Source organism: Scylla paramamosain, chromosome 7 (genome assembly GCF_035594125.1).
Source record: "Scylla paramamosain isolate STU-SP2022 chromosome 7, ASM3559412v1, whole genome shotgun sequence".
NCBI classification, from domain to species: domain Eukaryota; kingdom Metazoa; phylum Arthropoda; class Malacostraca; order Decapoda; family Portunidae; genus Scylla; species Scylla paramamosain.
In genome coordinates this window covers 21,524,774-21,546,608 of record NC_087157.1, presented here as the reverse complement: position 1 = coordinate 21,546,608, position 21,835 = coordinate 21,524,774, and the positions used below count along the sequence as shown (strand labels likewise).

General features: G+C 39.1%; 1 protein-coding gene across 3 annotated transcripts in view; it reads right to left on the bottom strand.

The window, feature by feature from the left end:
- Nucleotides 1-15,768, bottom strand: part of LOC135102203 (serine/threonine-protein kinase atr-like) — a 479,415-nt gene extending 463,647 nt beyond the window's left edge. For all 3 annotated transcript variants that reach the window (XR_010269589.1, XM_064007031.1, XM_064007033.1), the window contains exon 1: nucleotides 15,672-15,768. Coding sequence is in view for 2 of the 3 variants with exons in the window: in XM_064007031.1 (XP_063863101.1) it covers nucleotides 15,672-15,685 (14 nt within the window). In the remaining variant the exon portion in view is untranslated. The remainder of the gene's footprint in view (nucleotides 1-15,671) is intronic.
- Between the last annotated feature and the right edge of the window lie 6,067 nt (nucleotides 15,769-21,835).

The following is a 21,835-nucleotide window of genomic DNA, read 5'->3' as shown; positions in this document are numbered from 1 at the left end:
TACGAGTAGGGTGTTGCACCAATTGCTCTAGGTCATGGAGGATAGCAAAGTTGTAGGCTAGTTCACCAGGATGGTCAGTGAATGGAGAGGAAAGCCAAAGCTGGTGGTGAACATTGAAGTCTCCAAGAATGGAGATCTCTGCAAAAGGGAAGAGGATCAGAATGTGCTCCACTTTGGAAGTTAAGTAGTCAAAGAATTTCTTATAATCAGAGGAGTTAGGTGAGAGGTATACAGCACAGATAAATTTAGTTTGAGAATGACTCTGTAATCATAGCCAGATGATGGAAAACTCGGAAGATTCAAGAGCGTGGGCACAAGAGCAGGTTAAGTCACTGCGCACATAAACGCAGCATCCAGCTTTGGATCGAAAATGAGGATAGAGAAAGTAGGAGGGAACAGAAAAGGGGCTACTGTCAGTTGCCTCAGACACCTGAGTTTCAGTGAGGAAAAGAAGATGAGGTTTAGAAGAGGAGAGGTGGTGTTCTACAGATTGAAAATTAGATCTTAGACCGCGAATGTTGCAGAAGTTAATGAAGAAAAAGTTGAGGGTGGTGTCAAGACACTTGGGGTCGTCGACGGAAAGGCAGTCCGACCGGGGGACATTTATGGTCCCCTCCCCAGATGGGGACTCCGAGGCTGGTGTAGGAGTCGCCATGATTTTGAAATTTTTGAGTGAAGGGTGTGTGTGTTATTAGGTGCTTGTAGTTCTGTGTGGAGGAAGAGAGTTGTCTTTAGAAGGCAGGCTGTGACTGCCCCCTTGTGTTGTGAGACACAAAGGGAAACATTCAGTGAGGTCACAGCTGGGTTTAATGATAAGTTCACAGCACCCCCTGAACAGTGCTTTAGACCTCACTGGGAGTAATTATCGTTTTGGCAGGTGTCTAATGCCTCCTCCTTGATTTCAAATATTAAAAGACATAGCAAAAGCTGCCATTTATTACTAATTTATAGTTTCTATAAACATTTACTGTTTATATATATTTGGAGGAGAGCCACAGAGTGTAAGACAATAATTCAATCTTTGAAATAAGGTAAATGTGATTCCGTTAAAAAGCCTCAATGTAAACAAACAGTTTTCGGCGCTCAGAAGCCACCTATGGCTCTCTCAATGACCCCAGTGCCATCACTACTACACCACTGCATTTTTCCAGTAGCTTTTCCCGGCAGTGAGATGTCTAAGGGTTATGATCACCTTCATTTTGGCAGTAAGTGGATTGCTTCTCTCTGTGTCCCTCTGTAAGACTTTCCTCATTAGATCACTCTAAACAGTATCTTCTGATGAGTTCTGTGTCATTAAGTTCATTTAATACATCCTTCCTGGATAAATAATTTGTGAGCTGGAGACTTTGTAAAACAGCCATCTTGGCTGTGGGAGTGACTGTCATAAGCTGCTAAGACAGGGTAGACTGGTGTCTGGGAATGGATTAATCCATTTTACAGTGATTCCTGTAGGAAAAAATAGTTTGTTTTCGAACATTTCGGACTTCAAACAGCAATTAGGAATGAATTAAGTTTGAGAACTGAGGTCTCACTGTCGTAATCTACTGACCATCCAGAAATCTGCTGTTTGGCCCTTATGAGAAGGCCAGTCCACCAGATCAATACCTATCTGGTCACCTTTCACGAGGCATGGAACACCACCAGGAGTGCCAACCTAGCTTGCTATAGTTCCACTACTGGTATTTCGGAAAACCAGAAAATTTATTTGATCAGTGTGTCACATACAAACTACTCATAATTCTACAGAAAAGAGATTGGGCATAAAAACCAAGATTATTTTTTTCATGACACTGATATTCTCTGCTGCTATTTACTGCCAATCTCGGAGAGCAGGATAGCCTTGCAACACAGCAGGTTATTATCATACATAATTATAGTGGAACCAAACTTAGTACTCATGGTGTTAGCTGTTCCTATCCCATATTGCTGTCACATTTACAGTCGACAAGGATATGAACACCTCTCTCTCTCTCATACTGTCATCCTTTACCTTAATTATTCCAAAATTATAAGATGTTACATATGATAGCATATTTTTTTTAATTGGCTTCTGATTTGATGATGGAACAATAACACTATATATCTTGGTAACACATACAGGCTGTGCAGTGCTACCGTCCCAGTGTCCTTGATACATGAATCTCCCAGACCATGCCACACTGACCAAGGTCAGGTCAGGTCAGGTCACTCTGGGGTTGAGGTGGCAACAGCGTGGAGAGGTACAGCCAACACCATGAGTACCAAGTTAGTCTGGTTTCACTATAATATGTATACCAGGAGACAATGAACGTCACATGATGCCTGTCTTGTCATCCTGTCTCAAGTAAGATTTATAGGGTGGAGAATTTGATAGTGTGAGTATAAGACAGAATATGAAAGAGAGCATGACAGTGTGGGAGAGATTTTGGTGGGAATATTTCTGATTATGACAGGGTGGTGTAGAGTGTGGTAGGGTGGGGCAGAGTTGCATAGGGTGTGGTTGAAGAAACTATGAGAAAAAAAATTGATAAAATAAAATACCTGATGTTCATTGTGTTCCAATATACACATTAGCTATGTGTCATGACATCCTGCTGTGCTGTAAGGCTACATCGTCCACTGAGATTACCAAAAGATGGCAACAGAAGAGTAGTGTGTAATAAAAGAAAAATTAATAAAATCTGGCACTTACTGTCCCCAGTGTGTACACTAGGGACCAATCATAACATCCTGCTGTGCTGCAAGGCACACATTGCAGCAAAAATGCATTGCTGGCAACCCATAACAGTGGGCTGCAGGACCCAGCCAGGCAGGGCTAGCATTCTCCACAAGTGCCAGTTAGTGTCCTACATGGTGGTCCTATGGGGGTGAAGCTGCCCTAGTTAGGATAGGTTAGTTTATATTCAATAAGGTTAATGTGCTTGGGGATCCAGAGGGAATTATATATATATATATATATATATATATATATATATATATATATATATATATATATATATATATATATATATATATATATATATATATATATATATATATATATATATATATATATATATATATATATATATATATATATACACACACACACACACACACACACACACACACACACAAATATGAGGGGTACTGGCCAAGGGCAGCAAAAAAAAAAAAAAAAAAAAAAAAAAAAAAAAAGCCCACTGAGGTACCAGTCCATAAAAAGATGTAAAATACAATAATAAAAAAAATTGAGAATGTCTTGATACCTCCTTCTTAAAAGCATTAAAGTCACAGGAAGGAGAAAATAAGAGTTTCCGAATTTATCACAAAAAAGAGATAAATGATTGAGAATAATGGTTAACTCTTGCATAAGAGGGGTGGACAGAAAAGACAGAATAGGAATGAGAGAAAAAAGAAAGTCTTATGCAGTCAAACCATGGGAGGAAGAGAGGCATGCAGTTAGCAAAATCAAAATAATTTTTTTCTTTTATATAGGAGGGACACCAGACAAGGGCAACAAAAATCCAATAAAAAAAAACCCTCTGAGATGCTGGTCCCCGAATAGGGCCCGAAGCAATAATAAAAAACTGAAAGATAAGTGTCTTGAAACTTCCCTCTTGAAGGATTCAAGTCATACGAAGGTGAAAATACAGAAGCAGGCAAGGAGTTCCAGAGTCTACCAGAGAAAGGGATGAATGAATGAGAATACAGGTTAACTCTTCCATTAGAGAGGTGGACAGAATAGAGGTGAGAAAAAGAAGAAAGGCTTTTGCAGCAAAGCCACAGGAGGAGAGGAGGCATGCAGTTAGCAAGATCAGAAGAGCAGTTAGCATGAAAGTAGCAGTACACGATAGCTAGAAATGCAACATTACATCAATGAGAAAGAGGATGAAGATAGTCAGTTAGAGGAGAGGAGTTGATGAGACAAAAAGCTTTTGATTTCACCCTGTCTAAAAGAGCAGTATTAGTGGAACCCCCCCCCCAGACATGTGAAGCATACTCCATACATGGAAGGATAAGGACCTTGTACAGAGTTAGCAGCACGGGGGGGGAGTAAGAAAAACTGGTGGAGACATCTCAGAACACCTAGCTTCATAGAAGCTGTTTTAGCTAGAGATGAGAAATGAAGTTTCAAGTTTAGATTATAAGAAAAAGGATGTTCATTGTAGAAAAGGGGGACAGTTGAGTGTCACTGAAGAGGGGAAAGCTGTGTGGAAGATTGTGCCAAGTTGATATATGAAGGAATTGAGTTTTTGAGGCATTGAACAATACTAAGTTTGCTCTACCCCAATCAAAAATTTTAAAGAGATCAGAAGTCAGGCATACTGTGGCATCATGAAGTTAGCATGAAAATAGCATGAAAAGATAGCTAGAAATGCAACACTGTGGTGTTAAGATAAAGGTGGAAGAAAGTCAGAGCAGAGGAGAGTTGAAAAAGCAAAATGCTTTTGCTTCTATCGTGACTAGAAGAGCAGTATGAGCAGAACCCCTTCCAGTTGGTGGAGGCAGTAGACACCTACTGAAATGATAATTACTCCCATTGAGGTCTAAAGCACTGGATCAGAGAGTGCTGTGAACTTATCATTAAACCCACCAGTGACATCACTGAATGTTCCCTTTTGTGTATCACAACAAACAGGGGCAGTCACAGCCTACCCTCTAAAGGCAACTTTCTTCCTTTACACAAAACTAGATCCACCTATTTACACAAACACACCCTTCACTCAAAATTCAAAATTATGATGGTGATTCCTACACCAGCTTCAGAGTCCCCATCTGGGGAGGGGCTACAAATGTCCCCAGGTCAGACTGCTATTCTGGTATCGACCCTAAGCGTCTTGACACCCCCTTCAACTTTTTCTTCATTAACTTCTGCAACATTTGCAGTCTTAGATCTAATCTTCATTTTGTAGAACACCACCTCTCCTCTACTAAACCTCATCTTCTTTTCCTCACTAAAACATAGGTGTCTGAGGCAACTGACAGTAGCCCCTTTTCTGTTCCCTTCTACTTTCTCTATCCTCAATTTCAATCCAAAGCTGGAAGCTGTGTCTATGTGCACAATGACTTAACCTGTCCTCGTGCCTATGCTCTTGAATCTTCTGAGTTTTCCACCATCTGGCTATGACTACAGAGTCACTCTCAAACTAAATTTATCTGTGACGTATACCTCTCACCTAACTCCTCTGACTATAAGAAATTCTTCGACTACTTAACTTCCAAAGTGAAGCACATTCTGACTCTCTTCCCTTTTGCAGAGATTTCCATTCTTAGAGACTTCAATGTTCACCACCAGCTTTGGCTTTCCTCTCCCTTCACTGAATATCCTGGTGAACTAGCCTTTAACTTTGATATCCTCCATGACCTAGAGCAATTGGTGCATCACCCTAACCGTATTCCTAACCGTCTGGGAGATACGCCCAACATTCTTGACCTTTTCCTAAACTCTAATCTTTCTGCTTATGCTGTTACCCTATCTTCTCCATTCGGCTCCTCTAATCACAATCTCATGTCTGTATCTTGTCCTATCATTCCAACCCTTCCTAATGGTCCCCCTAAGCAGAGGTGCCTCTGGTGTTTTGCCTCTGCTAGTTGCAGGGATCTGAGGAGGTATTTTGCCGATTTTACTTGGAATGACTACTGCTTCTGTGTCAGAGACCCATCGTGTGCTGATCACATAACAGAGGTAATAGTGTCTGGCATGGAGGCATACATTTCTTACTCTTTTTCTCAACCTGAACCTTCCAAGTTTTGGTTTAACACAACCTGTTCTCATACTATACATAATAAAGAGGTGGCCCACAAAAGGTACTTGAGCCTTCCATCACCAGAATCTCATTCACTTTATATTTCTGCCTGGAACCATGCCAAGTCTGTTCCCCAACTAGCCAAAAACTCCTTCATTAATAGAAACTGTCAAAATCTTTCAAGATCTAAGTCCCCTCATGACTTCTGGCATCTAGCCAAAAACATCTCCAATAACTTTGCTTCTTCTACTTTCCCTCCTTTATTTCAACCAGATGGCACCACTGCTATCACATCTATCTCTAAAGCTGAACTCTTCACTCAAACCTCTGGTTAAAACTCTAACTTGGATGATTCAAGGTTTGTTCCTCCCTCTCCTCCACCCTGTCACTACTTCATGCTACCTATTAAGATTCTTCACAATGATGTTTTCCATGCCCTTGCTGGCCTAAACCCTCGGAAGGCTTATGGACATGATGGGGTCTCTCTTATTGTTCTCCGAAACTGTGCTGCTATGCTTCCACCTTGCCTGGTCAAACTCTTTCAACTCCTGCTAGAAGTTTGGCTACATTCAGCCTGTTTCTAAAAAGGGAGACTGTTCTAATCAAAGTACAGTCCTATTGCTTTAATTTCCAGCCTATCTAAAGTTTTTAATCTATTCTCAACAGGAAGATTCTTAAACTTCTATCACTTCACAACCTTCTATCTGATTGCCAGTAAGGGTTCCTTCAAGGCCGCTCTACTAGTGATCTGGCGTTTCTTACCAAGTCATGATCATACATTTTTCATATTCTTTTTCTATATATATATATATATATATATATATATATATATATATATATATATATATATATATATATATATATATATATATATATATATATATATATATATATATATATAAGTGCATTGCATACAGCATGTAATAAAAAAATATGCAGTAAACATCTATCAAGGGTCTTATGAATGACATTATAATGTGCTAAAAAATATGTTGTATATAACAATAAACATATATGTTTATGCACATAGAAACCAGCCAAAAACATGTATTGTCATAAAAAGTGAACCTTCGGATAAACCATCACCTATTACTGTGTGTGTGTGTGTATATATATATATATATATATATATATATATATATATATATATATATATATATATATATATATATATATATATATATATATATATATATATATATAGAAAAAGAATATGAAAAATGTATTGATCATAAATATATAGAAAAGTTTTCATGAGCTGCGAGATTTTAAGATGTCCACGTATTACTTTCTGCAAGGAGAATGACACTACTGACAACTGGTGGCTGTGACCATTAACAAAAGTCATGATATCTCCTATTTTTATATATTTACATTTTTAAGAGGGTGAAAAACAATGTAGCCACTTTCCAATCAATTGTACACAATGTTATATATTCTTGAAACACTGACTGAGGGATTTCTAACTGGCTGGGATAAGTTGATGTAATACCTATATATTTAACCTCATGATTTTTTTTTTTTATCCCTTAATGGATCACTAATATAGGAATAGTACAAAAATAAATGGTCCAATGACTAATTATTGACAAAACTCTACTAACCTTCTGGGGTTAAAAAATGACCTTTATCAATGCTGCAGATTCAGGGTGTTATTGTTTTAGAACTGAGGTTGGCAACCTGCAGCTCTTTCAAGAGACATGTGCGGCTCCTGCCACCTACATAAAATTGTCTAACTTATCATAGGACACCTAGAAAAATGAGAGAGAGAGAGAGAGAGAGAGAGAGAGAGAGAGAGAGAGAGAGAGAGAGAGAGAGAGAGAGAGAGAGAGAGAGAGAGAGAGAGAGAGAGAGAGAGAGAGAGAGAGAGAGAGAGAGAGAGAGAGAGAGAGAGGAGACGTGAGGTCTATGTCTATAGTACGAATGTGATTCCTGTATGATACACATCTATCCAACCACCCCAGCCTCTGCCCAGCACTGCCTGGCAGCGTAGGCAGGCATTTCGTTCAGTGAAAACGCACTCCCATAGTTACTAGGGCAGCTATTTTTCCTCCTCCTCCTACTAGTACTGCTATACTACTACTACTATACCAGTACTACTGCTGCTACTACTATACTACTACTACTACTAACTACTACTACTACTACTACTACTATATTACTACTACTGCTATTACTGCTACTACTACTCCTGCTGCAGCTATTACGACCTTTTCTTCACTGAAAGATATTAAGACGTAATCAATTACTGGAGAAATGGCATCGGGGAAGAGAAAAATTGAAGATGAAAATAGAGAGTTTATGAGTGAATGGACCAAGCATTTTGCATTTGTTCAGAATTCTAGAGAGCACCTTTTGTGCCTCATATGCAGTGAAGAACTGGCCAACAATAAAAAATCCAACCTTGAGAGACATTTTCAGAGGAAACACAATGACTTTCCTGAAAATTATTCAGTTGGAGATGCCAGAAAGAAAGCTGTTGAGGAAATGCAGCTCAGAGCAAAGCGGAGTCAGAATGTATTCACGAAATGGATGAAGTCCTCCAACGATACAACTACTGCCAGTTTTGTGATAAGTCATGAGATAGCAAAAGGTGGAAAGCCTTTTACAGATGGTGAATATGTAAAAAGACTGTTTCATCAATGCATCTGTTCAGAGAATTCAAGAACAAGGATGAAATAATTAAGAAAATTAAAAATGTGCCATTGTCTGCTAAAACAATGAGGGACAGAGCACTGAAACTTGTACAAGACATCACCAGTCAGCAAATTGTGGGCATCAATTCAGCCTGTGGCTTTTCAATTGCTTGTAATGAGTCATGTGACATTGACGACATTGCACAAGTTGCTCTTCTTGGCAGGTATGTCAACTCTGAAGGTACACAAGAAGAACTCATTGACTTGTTGCCTCTCACTGATCAAACTAGAGGTAAGGATATATTTTTCAACAATTATAGCCTGCCTTAAGGAAAAAGGAATTCTGACCAACCACATTATTTCTATTGCAACTGATGGTGCACCAACAGGTGCACATAAGGGGACAGGTATACATAAGGGGTTTGTTTCTCTCTTAAAACAAGAGCTGAATCGTGAAGTAATATAATTTCACTGCATCGTTCACCAAGAGGCATTGTGTGCACAAACTTGCCCATCAGAGTTCACTGAAGTAATGGACTTAGTTGTGAAAATTATTAACAAAATAATGGCAAAAGGCTTAAACCACCAACAGTTTCGTGAACTTCTGGAAGAAGTCCGTTGGCTTTCTAGGGGTTGGGTGCTTGCACATTTTGCAGCATGCCTTGAGGAAATTAATAAATTTCTGGAGAAGAAAGGCCATGATGAATATGCATACCTTACAAATCCTGAATGGCTACAGAAGTTTCACTTCTTGGTGGATATCACTTCACATTTAAATGAGCTCAACAGGAAACTACAAAGAAAGGGAAACACTGCTCTGATGCTTTTGGAAGAAGTCCTTTCCTTTGAATAAAAACTATCTTTGTTTGTTAGAGATGTTGAGAGAGGCTTTCTGATTCACCTTCCTTCATTAAAGCAATCTGGAGAAAGAACAGACTTTGAGCTGGACACTGATATCATAAAAAATGCAGTAATGAAAATGAAAAAAATTCTTTGAAGGACGTTTTCAAGAATTCAGAAAAGAAAAGGCCATGTTGTCATTTGTGATCAACCCCCTGGATGCAGATACAGACTCACTCAATTTTTCAGCTTTTACTGGAGTGAATCAAGCAGAACTGGAACTGGAATTACCTGATTAGCAAGGAAAAGACTTATGGACTTCAAAATACAGAGGCATGGTCTCCGATATTGAAAACCTGGAGAAATAACATGCTACACTGGCATTTCAACACAAATGGACTGAATTGTCTAGGCTACAAAAATGAGATCAAATTGTGAATGAAGTGTGGAATTCCTTACCAGACACTTAACATACATGAAAAGATATGCCTTTGGCATTCTCTCAATTTTTGGACCTATTTATCTGTGTGAACAAATGTTTTCTAGCATGAACTTTATAAAAAACAAACTACGCAGCCAATTGAATGATGCAAACCTGCAGTCCTGCCTGAAACTCAAAACAACAACATATTTGCCAAACACTGAGCATCTCTCCAAAGAAACACAGGAGCAGAAATCACATTAATTAAGACTTAATTCTCTCTCTCTCTCTCTCTCTCTCTCTCTCTCTCTCTCTCTCTCTCTCTCTCTCTCTCTCTCTCTCTCTCAATATTCCCATCCATTTCTTTTCTTCATTAATTCTCTCTCTCTCTCTCTCTCTCTCTCTCTCTCTCTCTCTCTCTCTCCCAGTTTAAAACTCATCATGGTGACCAGATACTGATATAGTAAGTACACAACATGTTTGAAAAATAATATACCATATTTGTTCACTTGCTGCCATCATAGAATTACTATTATTTATTATTATTATTATTATATATTATTATTATTATTATTATTATTATTATTATTATTATTATTATTACTATTATTATTATTGCTATCATTATTATTATTATTATTATTATTATTATTATTATTATTATTATTATTATTATCATTATTATTATTATTATTATAACTACTACTGCTACTACTACTACTACTACTACTACTACTACTGTTACTACTACTAAGGTACAATTTGTATGATTATTTTGTCTATGGTTATATTACTTAACTTTCGTATGGAGGAAATTTATTAGGTTTCATAATTTACATTCATAACTGTGGCTCCAGCAGCACTGCGTTCCTGTCAAGTCTGAGGAAAGTGGCTCTTCTCTAATTCTGGGTTGCTGACCTCTGTGTTAGAATCATGGTTTGGATGGTCTTTCAACCCACATGCCTATCCACACATGTTTAAAGTCCATTTAAAGGGACAAAGGCAGAGCCCCACAGTGGGAGGGCTGCTGAATACATCAAATGCATTTTTTCTATAAGGCTTATTTTTGCCAGAATACATGTAGAAGCAGGTGCTTTTTAATCCTATCACATCTGGAGGCATCTGGGAAGTATTTGGCAAGAGAGGAGGACAGCAGTCTTCTCAGTAGTGGTATGTCAACTTTCTAACAGAGTGAGTGTATTGCACATCACTGGAAAATGTCATGGAGGGAAGGGAGATGCCCACTGCTGGTGAAAATAAAAACCTTACCCAATTAAGTGACATTCCTAGGACCACCAGCAGTGAGGTCTTGACTAAATACCAGTAAAGGTGCTAGAAGATGGACAGGGTGACACATCTGTGACTGATTATCAATGACCACTGAACAACCTTCTACAAGTTGCTACAAATGTTAGAATAACATGATAGTTTCCCAGTACATTATATGAATATCATGTATACTGAGGCAGAAATAAGGCAGATGGACACACTAGAATCTTTAAATGGCTATAACTTGTCATGAAATTTTGTCATTAAATATTTACATAAAATCTGCAATTGATAGGATCTGCTTTGGAATAGCTGTATACATTGTTGTTGACCAAGGAAAATCACAGAACATTTTTTCTGTAAAAATGTGAAGCAATAGAGAGTGGATGGAGCTAAAAGAGCACAAATGCACAATGTTATATTTTTACAAATGATTAGGCAATATTTCATAACATAAGGAAATTTTTTTAAATCAAAGTCAGAATGATTGGATACTAACTGACCTTGCACACACCAAACTGTGCTGCTGTAGGGTAATTACTCTAGGCTCTGGGTTATTCAATAGTCAAATTGTCATCATGATGTCACAGAAGGAGGAGGCAGTAGGCACCTGCCAAAACAATAATTACTCCCAGTGAGGTCTAAAGCACTGGATCAAGGGGTGCTGTGAACTTATCATTAAACCCAGCTGTGACCTTACTGAACGTTTCCCTTTGTGTCTCACAACACAAAGGGGTGTCACAGCCTGCCCTCTAAAGACAACTCTCTTCCTCCACACAAAACTACAAGCACCTAATAACACACACACCCTTCACTCAAAATTTCAAAATTCATGGCGACTCCTACACCAACCTCAGAGTCCCCACCTGGGGACGGGACCACAAATGTCCCTAGGTCGGACTGCCTTTCTGACGACGACCCTGAGTGTCTTGACAATCCCCCCCCACAACTTTTTCTTCACTAACTTCTGCAGCATTCGTGGTCTAAGATCTAATTTTCAATCTGTAGAACACCACCACTCCTCTTCTAAACCTCATCTTCTTTTCCTCACTGAAACTCAGGTCTCATGCCCACACTCTTGAATCTTCTGAGTTTTGTACCACCTGGCTACGACTACAGTCACTCTCAGACTAAATTTATCTGTGCTGTATATCTCTCTCACCTAACTCCTCTGACTATAAGAAATTCTTTGACTACTTAACTTCCATATTGGAGCACATTCTGACTCTCTTCCCTTTTCCAGAGATCTCCATTCTTGGAGACTTCAATGTTCACCACCAGCTTTGGCTTTCCTGTCCCTTCACTGACCATCCTGGTGAATTAGTCTTCAACTTTGCTATCCTCCATGACCTAGAGCAATTGGTGCAACACCCTACTTGTATTCCTGACTGTCTTGGAGATACGTCCAACATTCTTGACCTTTTCCTGACCTCTAATCCTTCTGCTTATGCTGTCACCCTCTCTCCTCCGTTAGGCTCCTCAGACCACAATCTCATATCTGTATCTTGTCCTCTCGCTCCAATCCCTCCTCAGGATACCCCTAAGCGAAGGTGCCTCTGGCGTTTTGCCTCTGCTAGTTGGGGGTACCTGAGGAGGTATTTTGCTGATTTTCCTTGGAATGACTACTGCTTCCGTGTCAGAGACCCGTCTTTGTCTGCTGAGCACATAACAGATTTGATAGTGTCTGGCATGGAGGCGTACATTCCTCACTCTTTTTCTCGACCTAAACCTTCCAAACCTTGGTTCAACACAGCTTGTTCTAGTGCTATACATGATAGAGGTGGCCCACAAAAGGTACTTAAGCCTTCCATCACCAGAATCTCATGCACTTTATGTTTCTGCCCGAAACCATGCCAAGTCTGTTCTCCAACTAGTCAAAAACTCCTTCATTAACAGAAAGTTTCAAAATCTTTCAAGATCTAACTCCCCTCGTGACTTCTGGCATCTAGCCAAAAAAATCTTCAATAACTTTGCTTCTTCTTCTTTCCCTCCTTTATTTAACCAGATGGCACCACTGCTATCACATCTATTTCTAAAGCTGAACTCTTTGCTCAAACCTCTGCTAAAAACTCCCCCTCTTCTACACTGAACATCCTCGGTCTGTCCTTTACTTATAATCTGAACTGGAAACTTCGCATCTCATCTCTAGCTAAAACAGCTTCTATGAAGTTAGGCATTCTGAGACATCTCCGCCAGTTTTTCTCACCCCCCAGCTGCTAACTCTGTACAAGTGCCTTATCCGTCCATGTATGGAGTATGGTTCACATGTCTGGGGGGGTTCCACTCATACTGCTCTTCTAGACAGGGTGGAATCAAAAGCTTTTCATCTTATCAATTCCTCTCCTCTAACTGACTGTCTTCAGCCTCTCTCATCGCTGCAATGTTGCATCTCTTGCTATCTTCTACCACTATTTTCATGCTAACTGTTCTGAGCTTGCTAAGTGCATGCCTCCCCTCCTCACACGGCCTCGCTACACAAGACTTTCTTCTTTCTCTCACCCCTATTCTGTCCACCTCTCTAACGCAAGAGTTAACCAGTATTCCCAATCACTCATCCCTTTCTCTGGTAAACTCTGGAACTCATTCCCTGCCTCTGTATTTCCACCTTCTTATAACTTGAATTCCTTCAAGAGGGAGGTTTGAAGACATATATCCTTCAATTTTTTACTACTGCTTTGGACCCTTTTATGGGACTGGTATCTCAATGGGCTTTTTTTATTTATTGGATTTTTGTTGGCCTTAGCCAGTATCCCTCTTACATAAAAAAAATAAATAAATAAATTATAAAAATAACATCATCATGCCATGGCCTACAAAATTCTGATTTGCTGAAAACATGTACAAGCATAACCCATATAAACCTCAAAAGTTTTAACTACTAATCCTCAGTACTTTATTTTTAATTAATTATTTTCTGACTTTTGGCAATAGATGGTTAGTATCCTCCTAAGCTTGTCACACCTTGACTGCCATTCACTCTAGCATACATATGTCTATTTCTCAAAAAGGGCTTTCAATATCATTTTAATCTTTCAACAATCTCAACATGGCTTTTGTTACCCTTCTCATTAGACACAGCTTCTCATTCAGAGTATTTGAACCCCATATATACCCACTGCAAATTATTCATAATGCTGACAGGAATTTTTAAAGGTTTATCTGATTTTGGGGGGAAGCAAGCTCACTTGCTCCTTTGACGATGCTTGGACATGACACATCCACTCATGTGATGGATTTCTTGGGTAATTTTCTTGAGTCCTTCCCTGTCCTTATTACTGTTCTATTCTCTTCTATTCTTTTACATATACACCTTTAGATACACCTAAAACATAAATATGAGGTGGGAGAGAAATGCCCCCATCCTAAACGGGTATCCAGGAGGAGGGGGGAAAAGATCTCCCCCCAAGTTAGATTAGGTTAAGTAATGCTAGGTTAGTGTCCTTAAGAGGGAGTCCAGAAGAGGCAAAGCACACCCAGTTAGGTTAGGTTAGTTTAGTTAGGTCTGGTCAGTCACCATCGACTTTTATATAAAACATTACCTAACCTAACCTAACCAGGGGGCTTCACCACCCCTGGATCCCCCTCAAGGATGCTAATTCAATCTAGCATTACCTAACCTAACATTACCTGACCTAACCTAACCAGAAAGGCCAGGAAATGACTCTAGAAAATTACCGATTTCTTGGCATTAAGTTAGGTTAGGTTAGGTTAGATTAGTTTAGTCTGATTAGGTAAGGCTGTTAGTCGTATTATTATACAAGTGCATCCATCTCACAGAGAGAGAGAAAAAAAAATGTTCTCAGTGAAGTACTTGAATAACATATAACAGTGGTGTATATCTTTACCACCACAAATTGTTCATTCCTGAAATATATTTTTATTAAATTTACTGTTTCTCCCATGTATCCAGGTTACCTTGCGCCATGATGGTCTGCAGGCAGTATCAGGAGGAAAGGGAGTAAAGGATGGGAGGAAGAGGGGATAGAGGAAGGGATTTCATTAGTGCATGCATGAAATAGTGCCTCAGCCAATCAAAAAAATATTTTTTGAATCATCCAATAGGTGGGCTGTATTATGCAAGGCAGGAGGGAAGAGCTTGATTTTGAATCAGTCTTGGAAGATGGCTCAGTGCAGTGGGTGTGAGTGCAATTACTTCAAGACAATAAGAAAATTTCACAGCAATAACAAAGCTTAACCGTCTCCAGTTCTTCCCACTGAGGACTCCAGTGATGAGGAAGTATCAGAGGACCAATAAGGTAGGTTAGGTTAGGTTTAGTTAGGTTTAGTTAGGTTAGATTAAGTTTAGTTAGGGTAAGTTAGGTTTAGTTAACTTAGTTTAGGTCATGTGTGAAGACAAAACTGTTTGTTTTTGTCTCAAATCATTGGTTTACATGTGTTAGGGATGTAAAAAAAAAATGTTGATAAATGTTGAATAAATAAATAAATAAATAAATAAAAATGACGAGTTGAGGGAAAAACGGCAAGCAGATTAATTCGCCCGGAACATACAGCTGAAAGGGTAAAATTTTACTGGTCTCTCTCCATTGCAAATATCTTCCATTAATATCATGACTTCTAATTCATACAGTGAGTCTTCTGTAGCATTTTGTTACAAGCTTTCAAGGATTAGTGAGCTATATTTTCTGCGGCCTTTCATCCACTGATCCATGATCTTAAACATCGGCTGTTGATTAAGACTCCTTCAACTGAGGTATCAAGTTGAAACTCTTCTTACAACACATCCATAAACACCAACACTTGGTTACTGTTAACAAGCATGGCATGTAAGTTACTTACATATGTTCAGTCATTGCGACGCGAGCGGCTCATCTCTCCCGCCTGTCTGGTCCTTGCACAACAACGACTACGAGCCACGGCCCGTTGAAAACAAAAAATGTGGAATGCTAGAATTTCGTCAAATAACGTGTTACAAACATTGTACTAATATATATATATATATATATATATATATATATATATATATATATATATATATATATATATATATATATATATATATATATATATATATATATATATATATATATATATATATATATATGTACATATTTTTTATTATGAATAATCATAACTTATTTCTTAAAAAAAATAGATAAATAAATAAATCCAAGCAAATTATGAACTGAAAATTCTATAACTACACTGGTTTACAACGAAAAACAAATCCTCTGAGGCAAGGATAACTTTTTTTTTTTTTTACCAGTTTTAATGCGGTGAATTCAAATTGCTAAACAGTTTTGCTCTATTACCTCTTTTTTTCACATCCCATTTTTATATGGCATATAAATTCGAAATATAATGTGCTTATTTCATCTGTTATAAAAGCATATTACAGAAAAAAAAAGCGTAGATGCAGAACACTGATGGAACTAAATTACTTGGATAATACAATGCATAGTACAACAAACAGCTTTTTTCTTTTCTTTACGATCTTGTGTACTTTGCCTCCCAGATGTCACGCAGAAGCAACTAGCAATGTCACCCATCATGCTGGGATTCCACTTGCTTTGGTAATTGCTCTCCATTTTAGTAAAATCTTGGTGGAACCTTTCACCATGCTCATTACTTATCACTCATTGCTCTTGAGATTCGGAGGGACGAAGTTGTGGTGGGAGTGAAGTGAGTTCTGAGTGACATTAGCCATTCCATACCCTCATAAGACTGTAACAGCTCGATACACTTATAATAATCTAGTACCTGTGTGTTACCAAGGAAACCATGGCAGACTGATTGAAATGCTTCCTATGTTCTCAGTTCCTTTAAGGCTACAAGCTCCGCCAAGTCATTATCCCTCAGCACCTCCCGGATCTGAGGTTCGACGAAGATGCCCTCCTTGAGCTTTGCAGAACTCAGAACTGGGAACAAAGTGCACAACTGTTGGAAGGCAACACCATTTTTGTCTATGGTTTAAACGAAATTCTTCATTAGAGCAAAGTTTTTTTTTTTTTTATGTAGGAAGGACACTGGCCAAGGGCAACAAAAATCTAATAAAAAAAATGCCCACTGAAATGCCAGTCCCATAAAAGGGTCAAAGCAGTGGTCAAAAATTGATGAATAAGTGTCTTGAAACCTCCCTCTTGAAGGAATTCAAGTCATAGGAAGGTGGAAATACAGAAGCAGGCAGGGAGTTCCAGAGTTTACCAGAGAAAGGGATGAATGATTGAGAATACTGGTTAACTCTTGCGTTAGAGAGGTGGACAGAATAGGGGTGAGAGAAAGAAGAGTCTTGTGTAGCGAGGCCGCGGAAGGAGAGGAGACATGCAGTTAGCAAGATCAGAAGAGCAGTTAGCATGAAAATAGCGGTAGAAAACAGCTAGATATGCAACATTGCGGCGGTGAGAGAGAGGCTGAAGACAGTCAGTTAGAGGAGAGGAGTTCATGAGACGAAAAGCTTTTGATTCCACCCTGTCTAGAAGAGCAGTATGAGTGGAACCTCCCCAGACATGTGGACGGATAAGGCCCTTGTACAGAGTTAGCAGCTGGGGGGATGAGAAAAACTGGCGGAGACGTCTCAGAACACCTAACTTCATAGAAACTGTTTTAGCTAGAGATGAGATGTGAAATTTCCAGTTCAGATTATAATTAAAGGACAGACCGAGGATGTTCAGTGTAGAAGAGGGGGACAGTTGAGTGTCATTGAAGAAGAGGGGATAGTTGTCTGGAAGGTTGTGTCGAGTTGATAGATGGAGGAATTGAGTTTTTGAGGCATTGAACAATACCAAGTTTGCTCTGCCCCAATAAAAAATTTTAGAAAGATCAGAAGTCAAGCGTTCTGTGGCTTCCCTGCGTGATATGTTTACCTCCTGAAGGGTTGGACGTCTATGAAAAGACGTGGAAAAGTGCAGGGTGGTATCATCAGCGTAGGAGTGGATAGGACAAGAAGTTTGGTTTAGAAGATCATTAATGAATAATAAGAGAGTGTTTGACAGGACAGAACCCTGAGGAACACCACTGTTAATAGATTTAGAAGAACAGTGACCGTCTACCACAGCAGCAATAGAACGGTCAGAAAGGAAACTTGAGATGAAGTTACAGAGAGAAGGATAGAAACCGTAGGAGAGTAGTTTGGAAATCAAAGCTTTGTGCCAGACTCTATCAAAAGCTTTAGATATGTCCAAGGCAACAGCAAAAGTTTCACCAAAATCTCTAAAAGAGGATGACCAAGACTCAGTAAGGAAAGCCAGAAGATCACCAGTAGAGCGGCCTTGACGGAACCCATACTGGCAATCAGATAGAAGGTTGTGAAGTGATAGATGTTTAAGAATCTTCCTGTTGAGGATAGATTCAAAAACTTTAGATAGGCAGGAAATTAAAGCAATAGGACGGTAGTTTGAGGGATTAGAACGGTCATCCTTTTTAGGAACAGGTTGAATATAGGCAAACTTCCAGCAAGAAGGAAAGGTAGATGTTGACAGACAGAGCTGAAGGAGTTTAACTAGGCAAGGTGCAAGCACGGAGGCACAGTTTCGGAGAACAATAGGAGGCACCCCATCAGGACCATAAGCCTTCCGAGGGTTTAGACCAGCGAGGGCATGGAAAACATCATTGCGAAGAATTTTAATACGTGGCATGAAGTAGTCAGAGGGTGGAGGAGAGGAAGGAACAAGCCCAGAATCGTCCAAGGTAGAGTTTTTAGCAAAGGTTTGAGCGAAGAGTTCAGCTTTAGAAATAGATGTGATAGCAGTGGTGCCATCTGCTTGAAATACAGGAGGGAAAGAAGAAGAAGCAAAGTTATTGGAGATATTTTTGGCTAGATGCCTTGAATACTCTGATAATATCTAATAAAAAGAGTCTTCTAATAATATAAAGGCAAGGAGATTCACTGGGTCTCCTTGCCTTTCTTTGCCTCTCTAGTGTGCATTACTCCCTAGGCGTGGCTCAACACCAACTGATACCTGGGACAAAGGGAGACATGGGCCTCGCCCGCGCGCTCCACTCACGACGCTCCTCTCCCTCACAGCAAAGCATATATGTTATAAAAATTACAGGGGCTTTATTTAGAGTGCTGGACAAAAACTGATTTCACATTGGGGTAGAGCCATACTTCTTTTATTATGCTCTGTTAATCTCAACTCTCAAGAAGAAATGGGAGTGGGGAGGATTAAATTTAAATTTATACGGAAAGTTATGGTTAAATGGTGCCTGACCCAAACCCACAAGGGACGCGTCTACTTCTCGTGCTCTCCTCTCTCTCTCTCTCTCTCTCTCTCTCTCTCTCTCTGTTCGTTATCCTTTCTCCCACTATCTCACTATGCAGAAAAATGTGTGTGTGTGTGTGTGTGTGTGTGTGTGTGTGTGTGTGTGTGTGTGTGCAAACTTTTGAGAAATAGAAATAGTTTGTAAGCATTGTTTCCAAAGAATGTCTCTTGCTGTGGATAGCTTTTAGGGGTCCACTGATGAGCTTCATGGAATCTGTGAAGGTCAGATAAAAATTCAGCATTTATATTCACTCCATTTTTGTATGAAGTTATTATTATTATTATTATTATTATTATTGTTATTATTATTATTATTATTATTATTATTATTATTATTATTATTATTATATATACACACCACATTATTATGTATTTTGCCTACTAAAAAAAATAAAATCTGCAGAAGGGCTTGCCTTATTACTGTACACGATCAGATATCATAACATCGTCATCGTCGAGATGTTTTGACTTGTAAAGATGCTTCTCTAATGAAGGATTTTAAAGATAACTTATCTTGCCATTAGTTGTAAACAGCCCTGTCAACAGGCATCTTGTACCACGACACATTGTATGCTTATTCCTTCACTGATTCGGACAAAGGACACGTTAGGAAATGAATTCAACTTGAAGAACTTTAACGCTCCTTCTGTTGCACCCACTTGACAAAACACCATCCAGGATATCCACGATGACAGCTAGGGTGTTACCAGCGTCGCCCCGTCTTTTGTCATACCCAGGAATGGATATTCGAATTGTAGCACCATGTTCAGCTGGCGGGAACTTACAGTCAAACATTTTCATAATTTTTTTATTGTTTAACAACATAGAAAGAAGCCGAGGGGAGTGATGTCTGGAGAATGAGGTGGCCAGGGAATCATGTGAGATCATGTGCAATCGAATCATTGGTCCATTTTTCTTCAACGAGACCTCAATTGCTACAAATATTTACCTTGACCTATTAACGGAATATGTGGCACCACAACTAGATGACACTCAACCACCCATCATTTTCCAGGAAGATGGTGTACCTCCACATTAGGGACTGCATGTTCGTGGGTTCCCAAATCAAACATTTCCAGGCTGGTGGACTGGAAGCCTGGAAGGTATGTCCCAGTTCTGTGGCCATCTCATCATTTCCATGGACTCCTTTTTGTGGGGTTGTGTTAAAGATATCATGTATCGAACAAAGATACGGGATATCACAGATATAAAGCAAAAGATCACTGATGCCATTGTCACCATTGATGAGGTTATGCTACAGCGAACATGGCAAGTAATCGAATACCGTTTTGATGTGCTTCGTGCAACTAATGGCGCCCATATAGAGGTATATTAATTAAATGAGGCAAAAACTTCAATAGCTACTCTCAATCTGTAATAATTTCCACATATTTGTCTGTTCATTTGTTTTTGTATTATTAAAAATAAATAAATAAATAAATAAACAAATAAATAAATAAATAAATATATATATATATATATATATATATATATATATATATATATATATATATATATATATATATATATATATATATATATATATATATATATATATATTTTTTTTTTTTATGTAGGAAGGACACTGGCCAAGGGCAACAAAAATCTTATAAAAAAAATGCCCACTGAAATGCCAGTCCCATAAAAGGGTCAAAGCAGTGGTCAAAAATTGGTGGATAAGTGTCTTGAAACCTCCCTCTTGAAGGAATTCATGTCATAGGAAGGTGGAAATACAGAAGCAGGCAGGGAGTTCCAGAGTTTACCAGAGAAAGGGATGAATGATTGAGAATACTGGTTAACTCTTGCGTTAGAGAGATGGACAGAATAGGGGTGAGAGAAAGAAGAAAGTCTTGTGCAGCGAGGCCGCGGAAGGAGGGGAGACATGCAGTTTGCAAGATCAGAAGAGCAGTTAGCATGAAAATAGCGGTAGAAGACAGCTAGATATGCAACATTGCGGCGGTGAGACAGAGGCTGAAGACAGTCAGTTAAGGGAGAGGAGTTGATGAGACGAAAAGCTTTTGATTCCACCCTGTCTAGAAGAGCAGTATGAGTGGAACCCCCCCAGACATGTGAAGCATACTCGTACTCCATGCATGGACGGATAAGGCCCTTGTACAGAGTTAGCAGGTGGGGGGGTGAGAAAAACTGGCGGAGACGTCTCAGAACACCTAACTTCATAGAAGTTGTTTTAGCTAGAGATGAGATGTGAAATTTCCAGTTCAGATTATAAGTAAAGGACAGACCGAGGATGTTCATTGTAGAAGAGGGGGACAGGTGAGTGTCATTGAAGAAGAGGGGATAGTTGTCTGGAAGGTTGTGTCGAGTTGATAGATGGAGGAATTGAGTTTTTGAGGCATTGAAAAATACCAAGTTTGCTCTGCCCCAATCAGAAATTTTAGAAAGATCAGAAGTCAGGCGTTCTGTGGCTTCCCTGCGTGATATGTTTACCTCCTGAAGGGTTGGACGTGTATGAAAAGACGTGGAAAAGTGCAGGGTGGTATCATCAGCGTAGGAGTGGATAGGACAAGAAGTTTGGTTTAGAAGATCATTAATGAATAATAAGAAGAGAGTGGGTGACAGGACAGAACCCTGAGGAACACCACTGTTAATAGATTTAGGAGAAGAACAGTGACCGTCTACCACAGCAGCAATAGAACGGTCAGAAAGAAAACTTGAGATGAAGTTACAGAGAGAAGGATAGAAACCGTAGGAGGGTAGTTTGGAAATCAAAGCTTTGTGCCA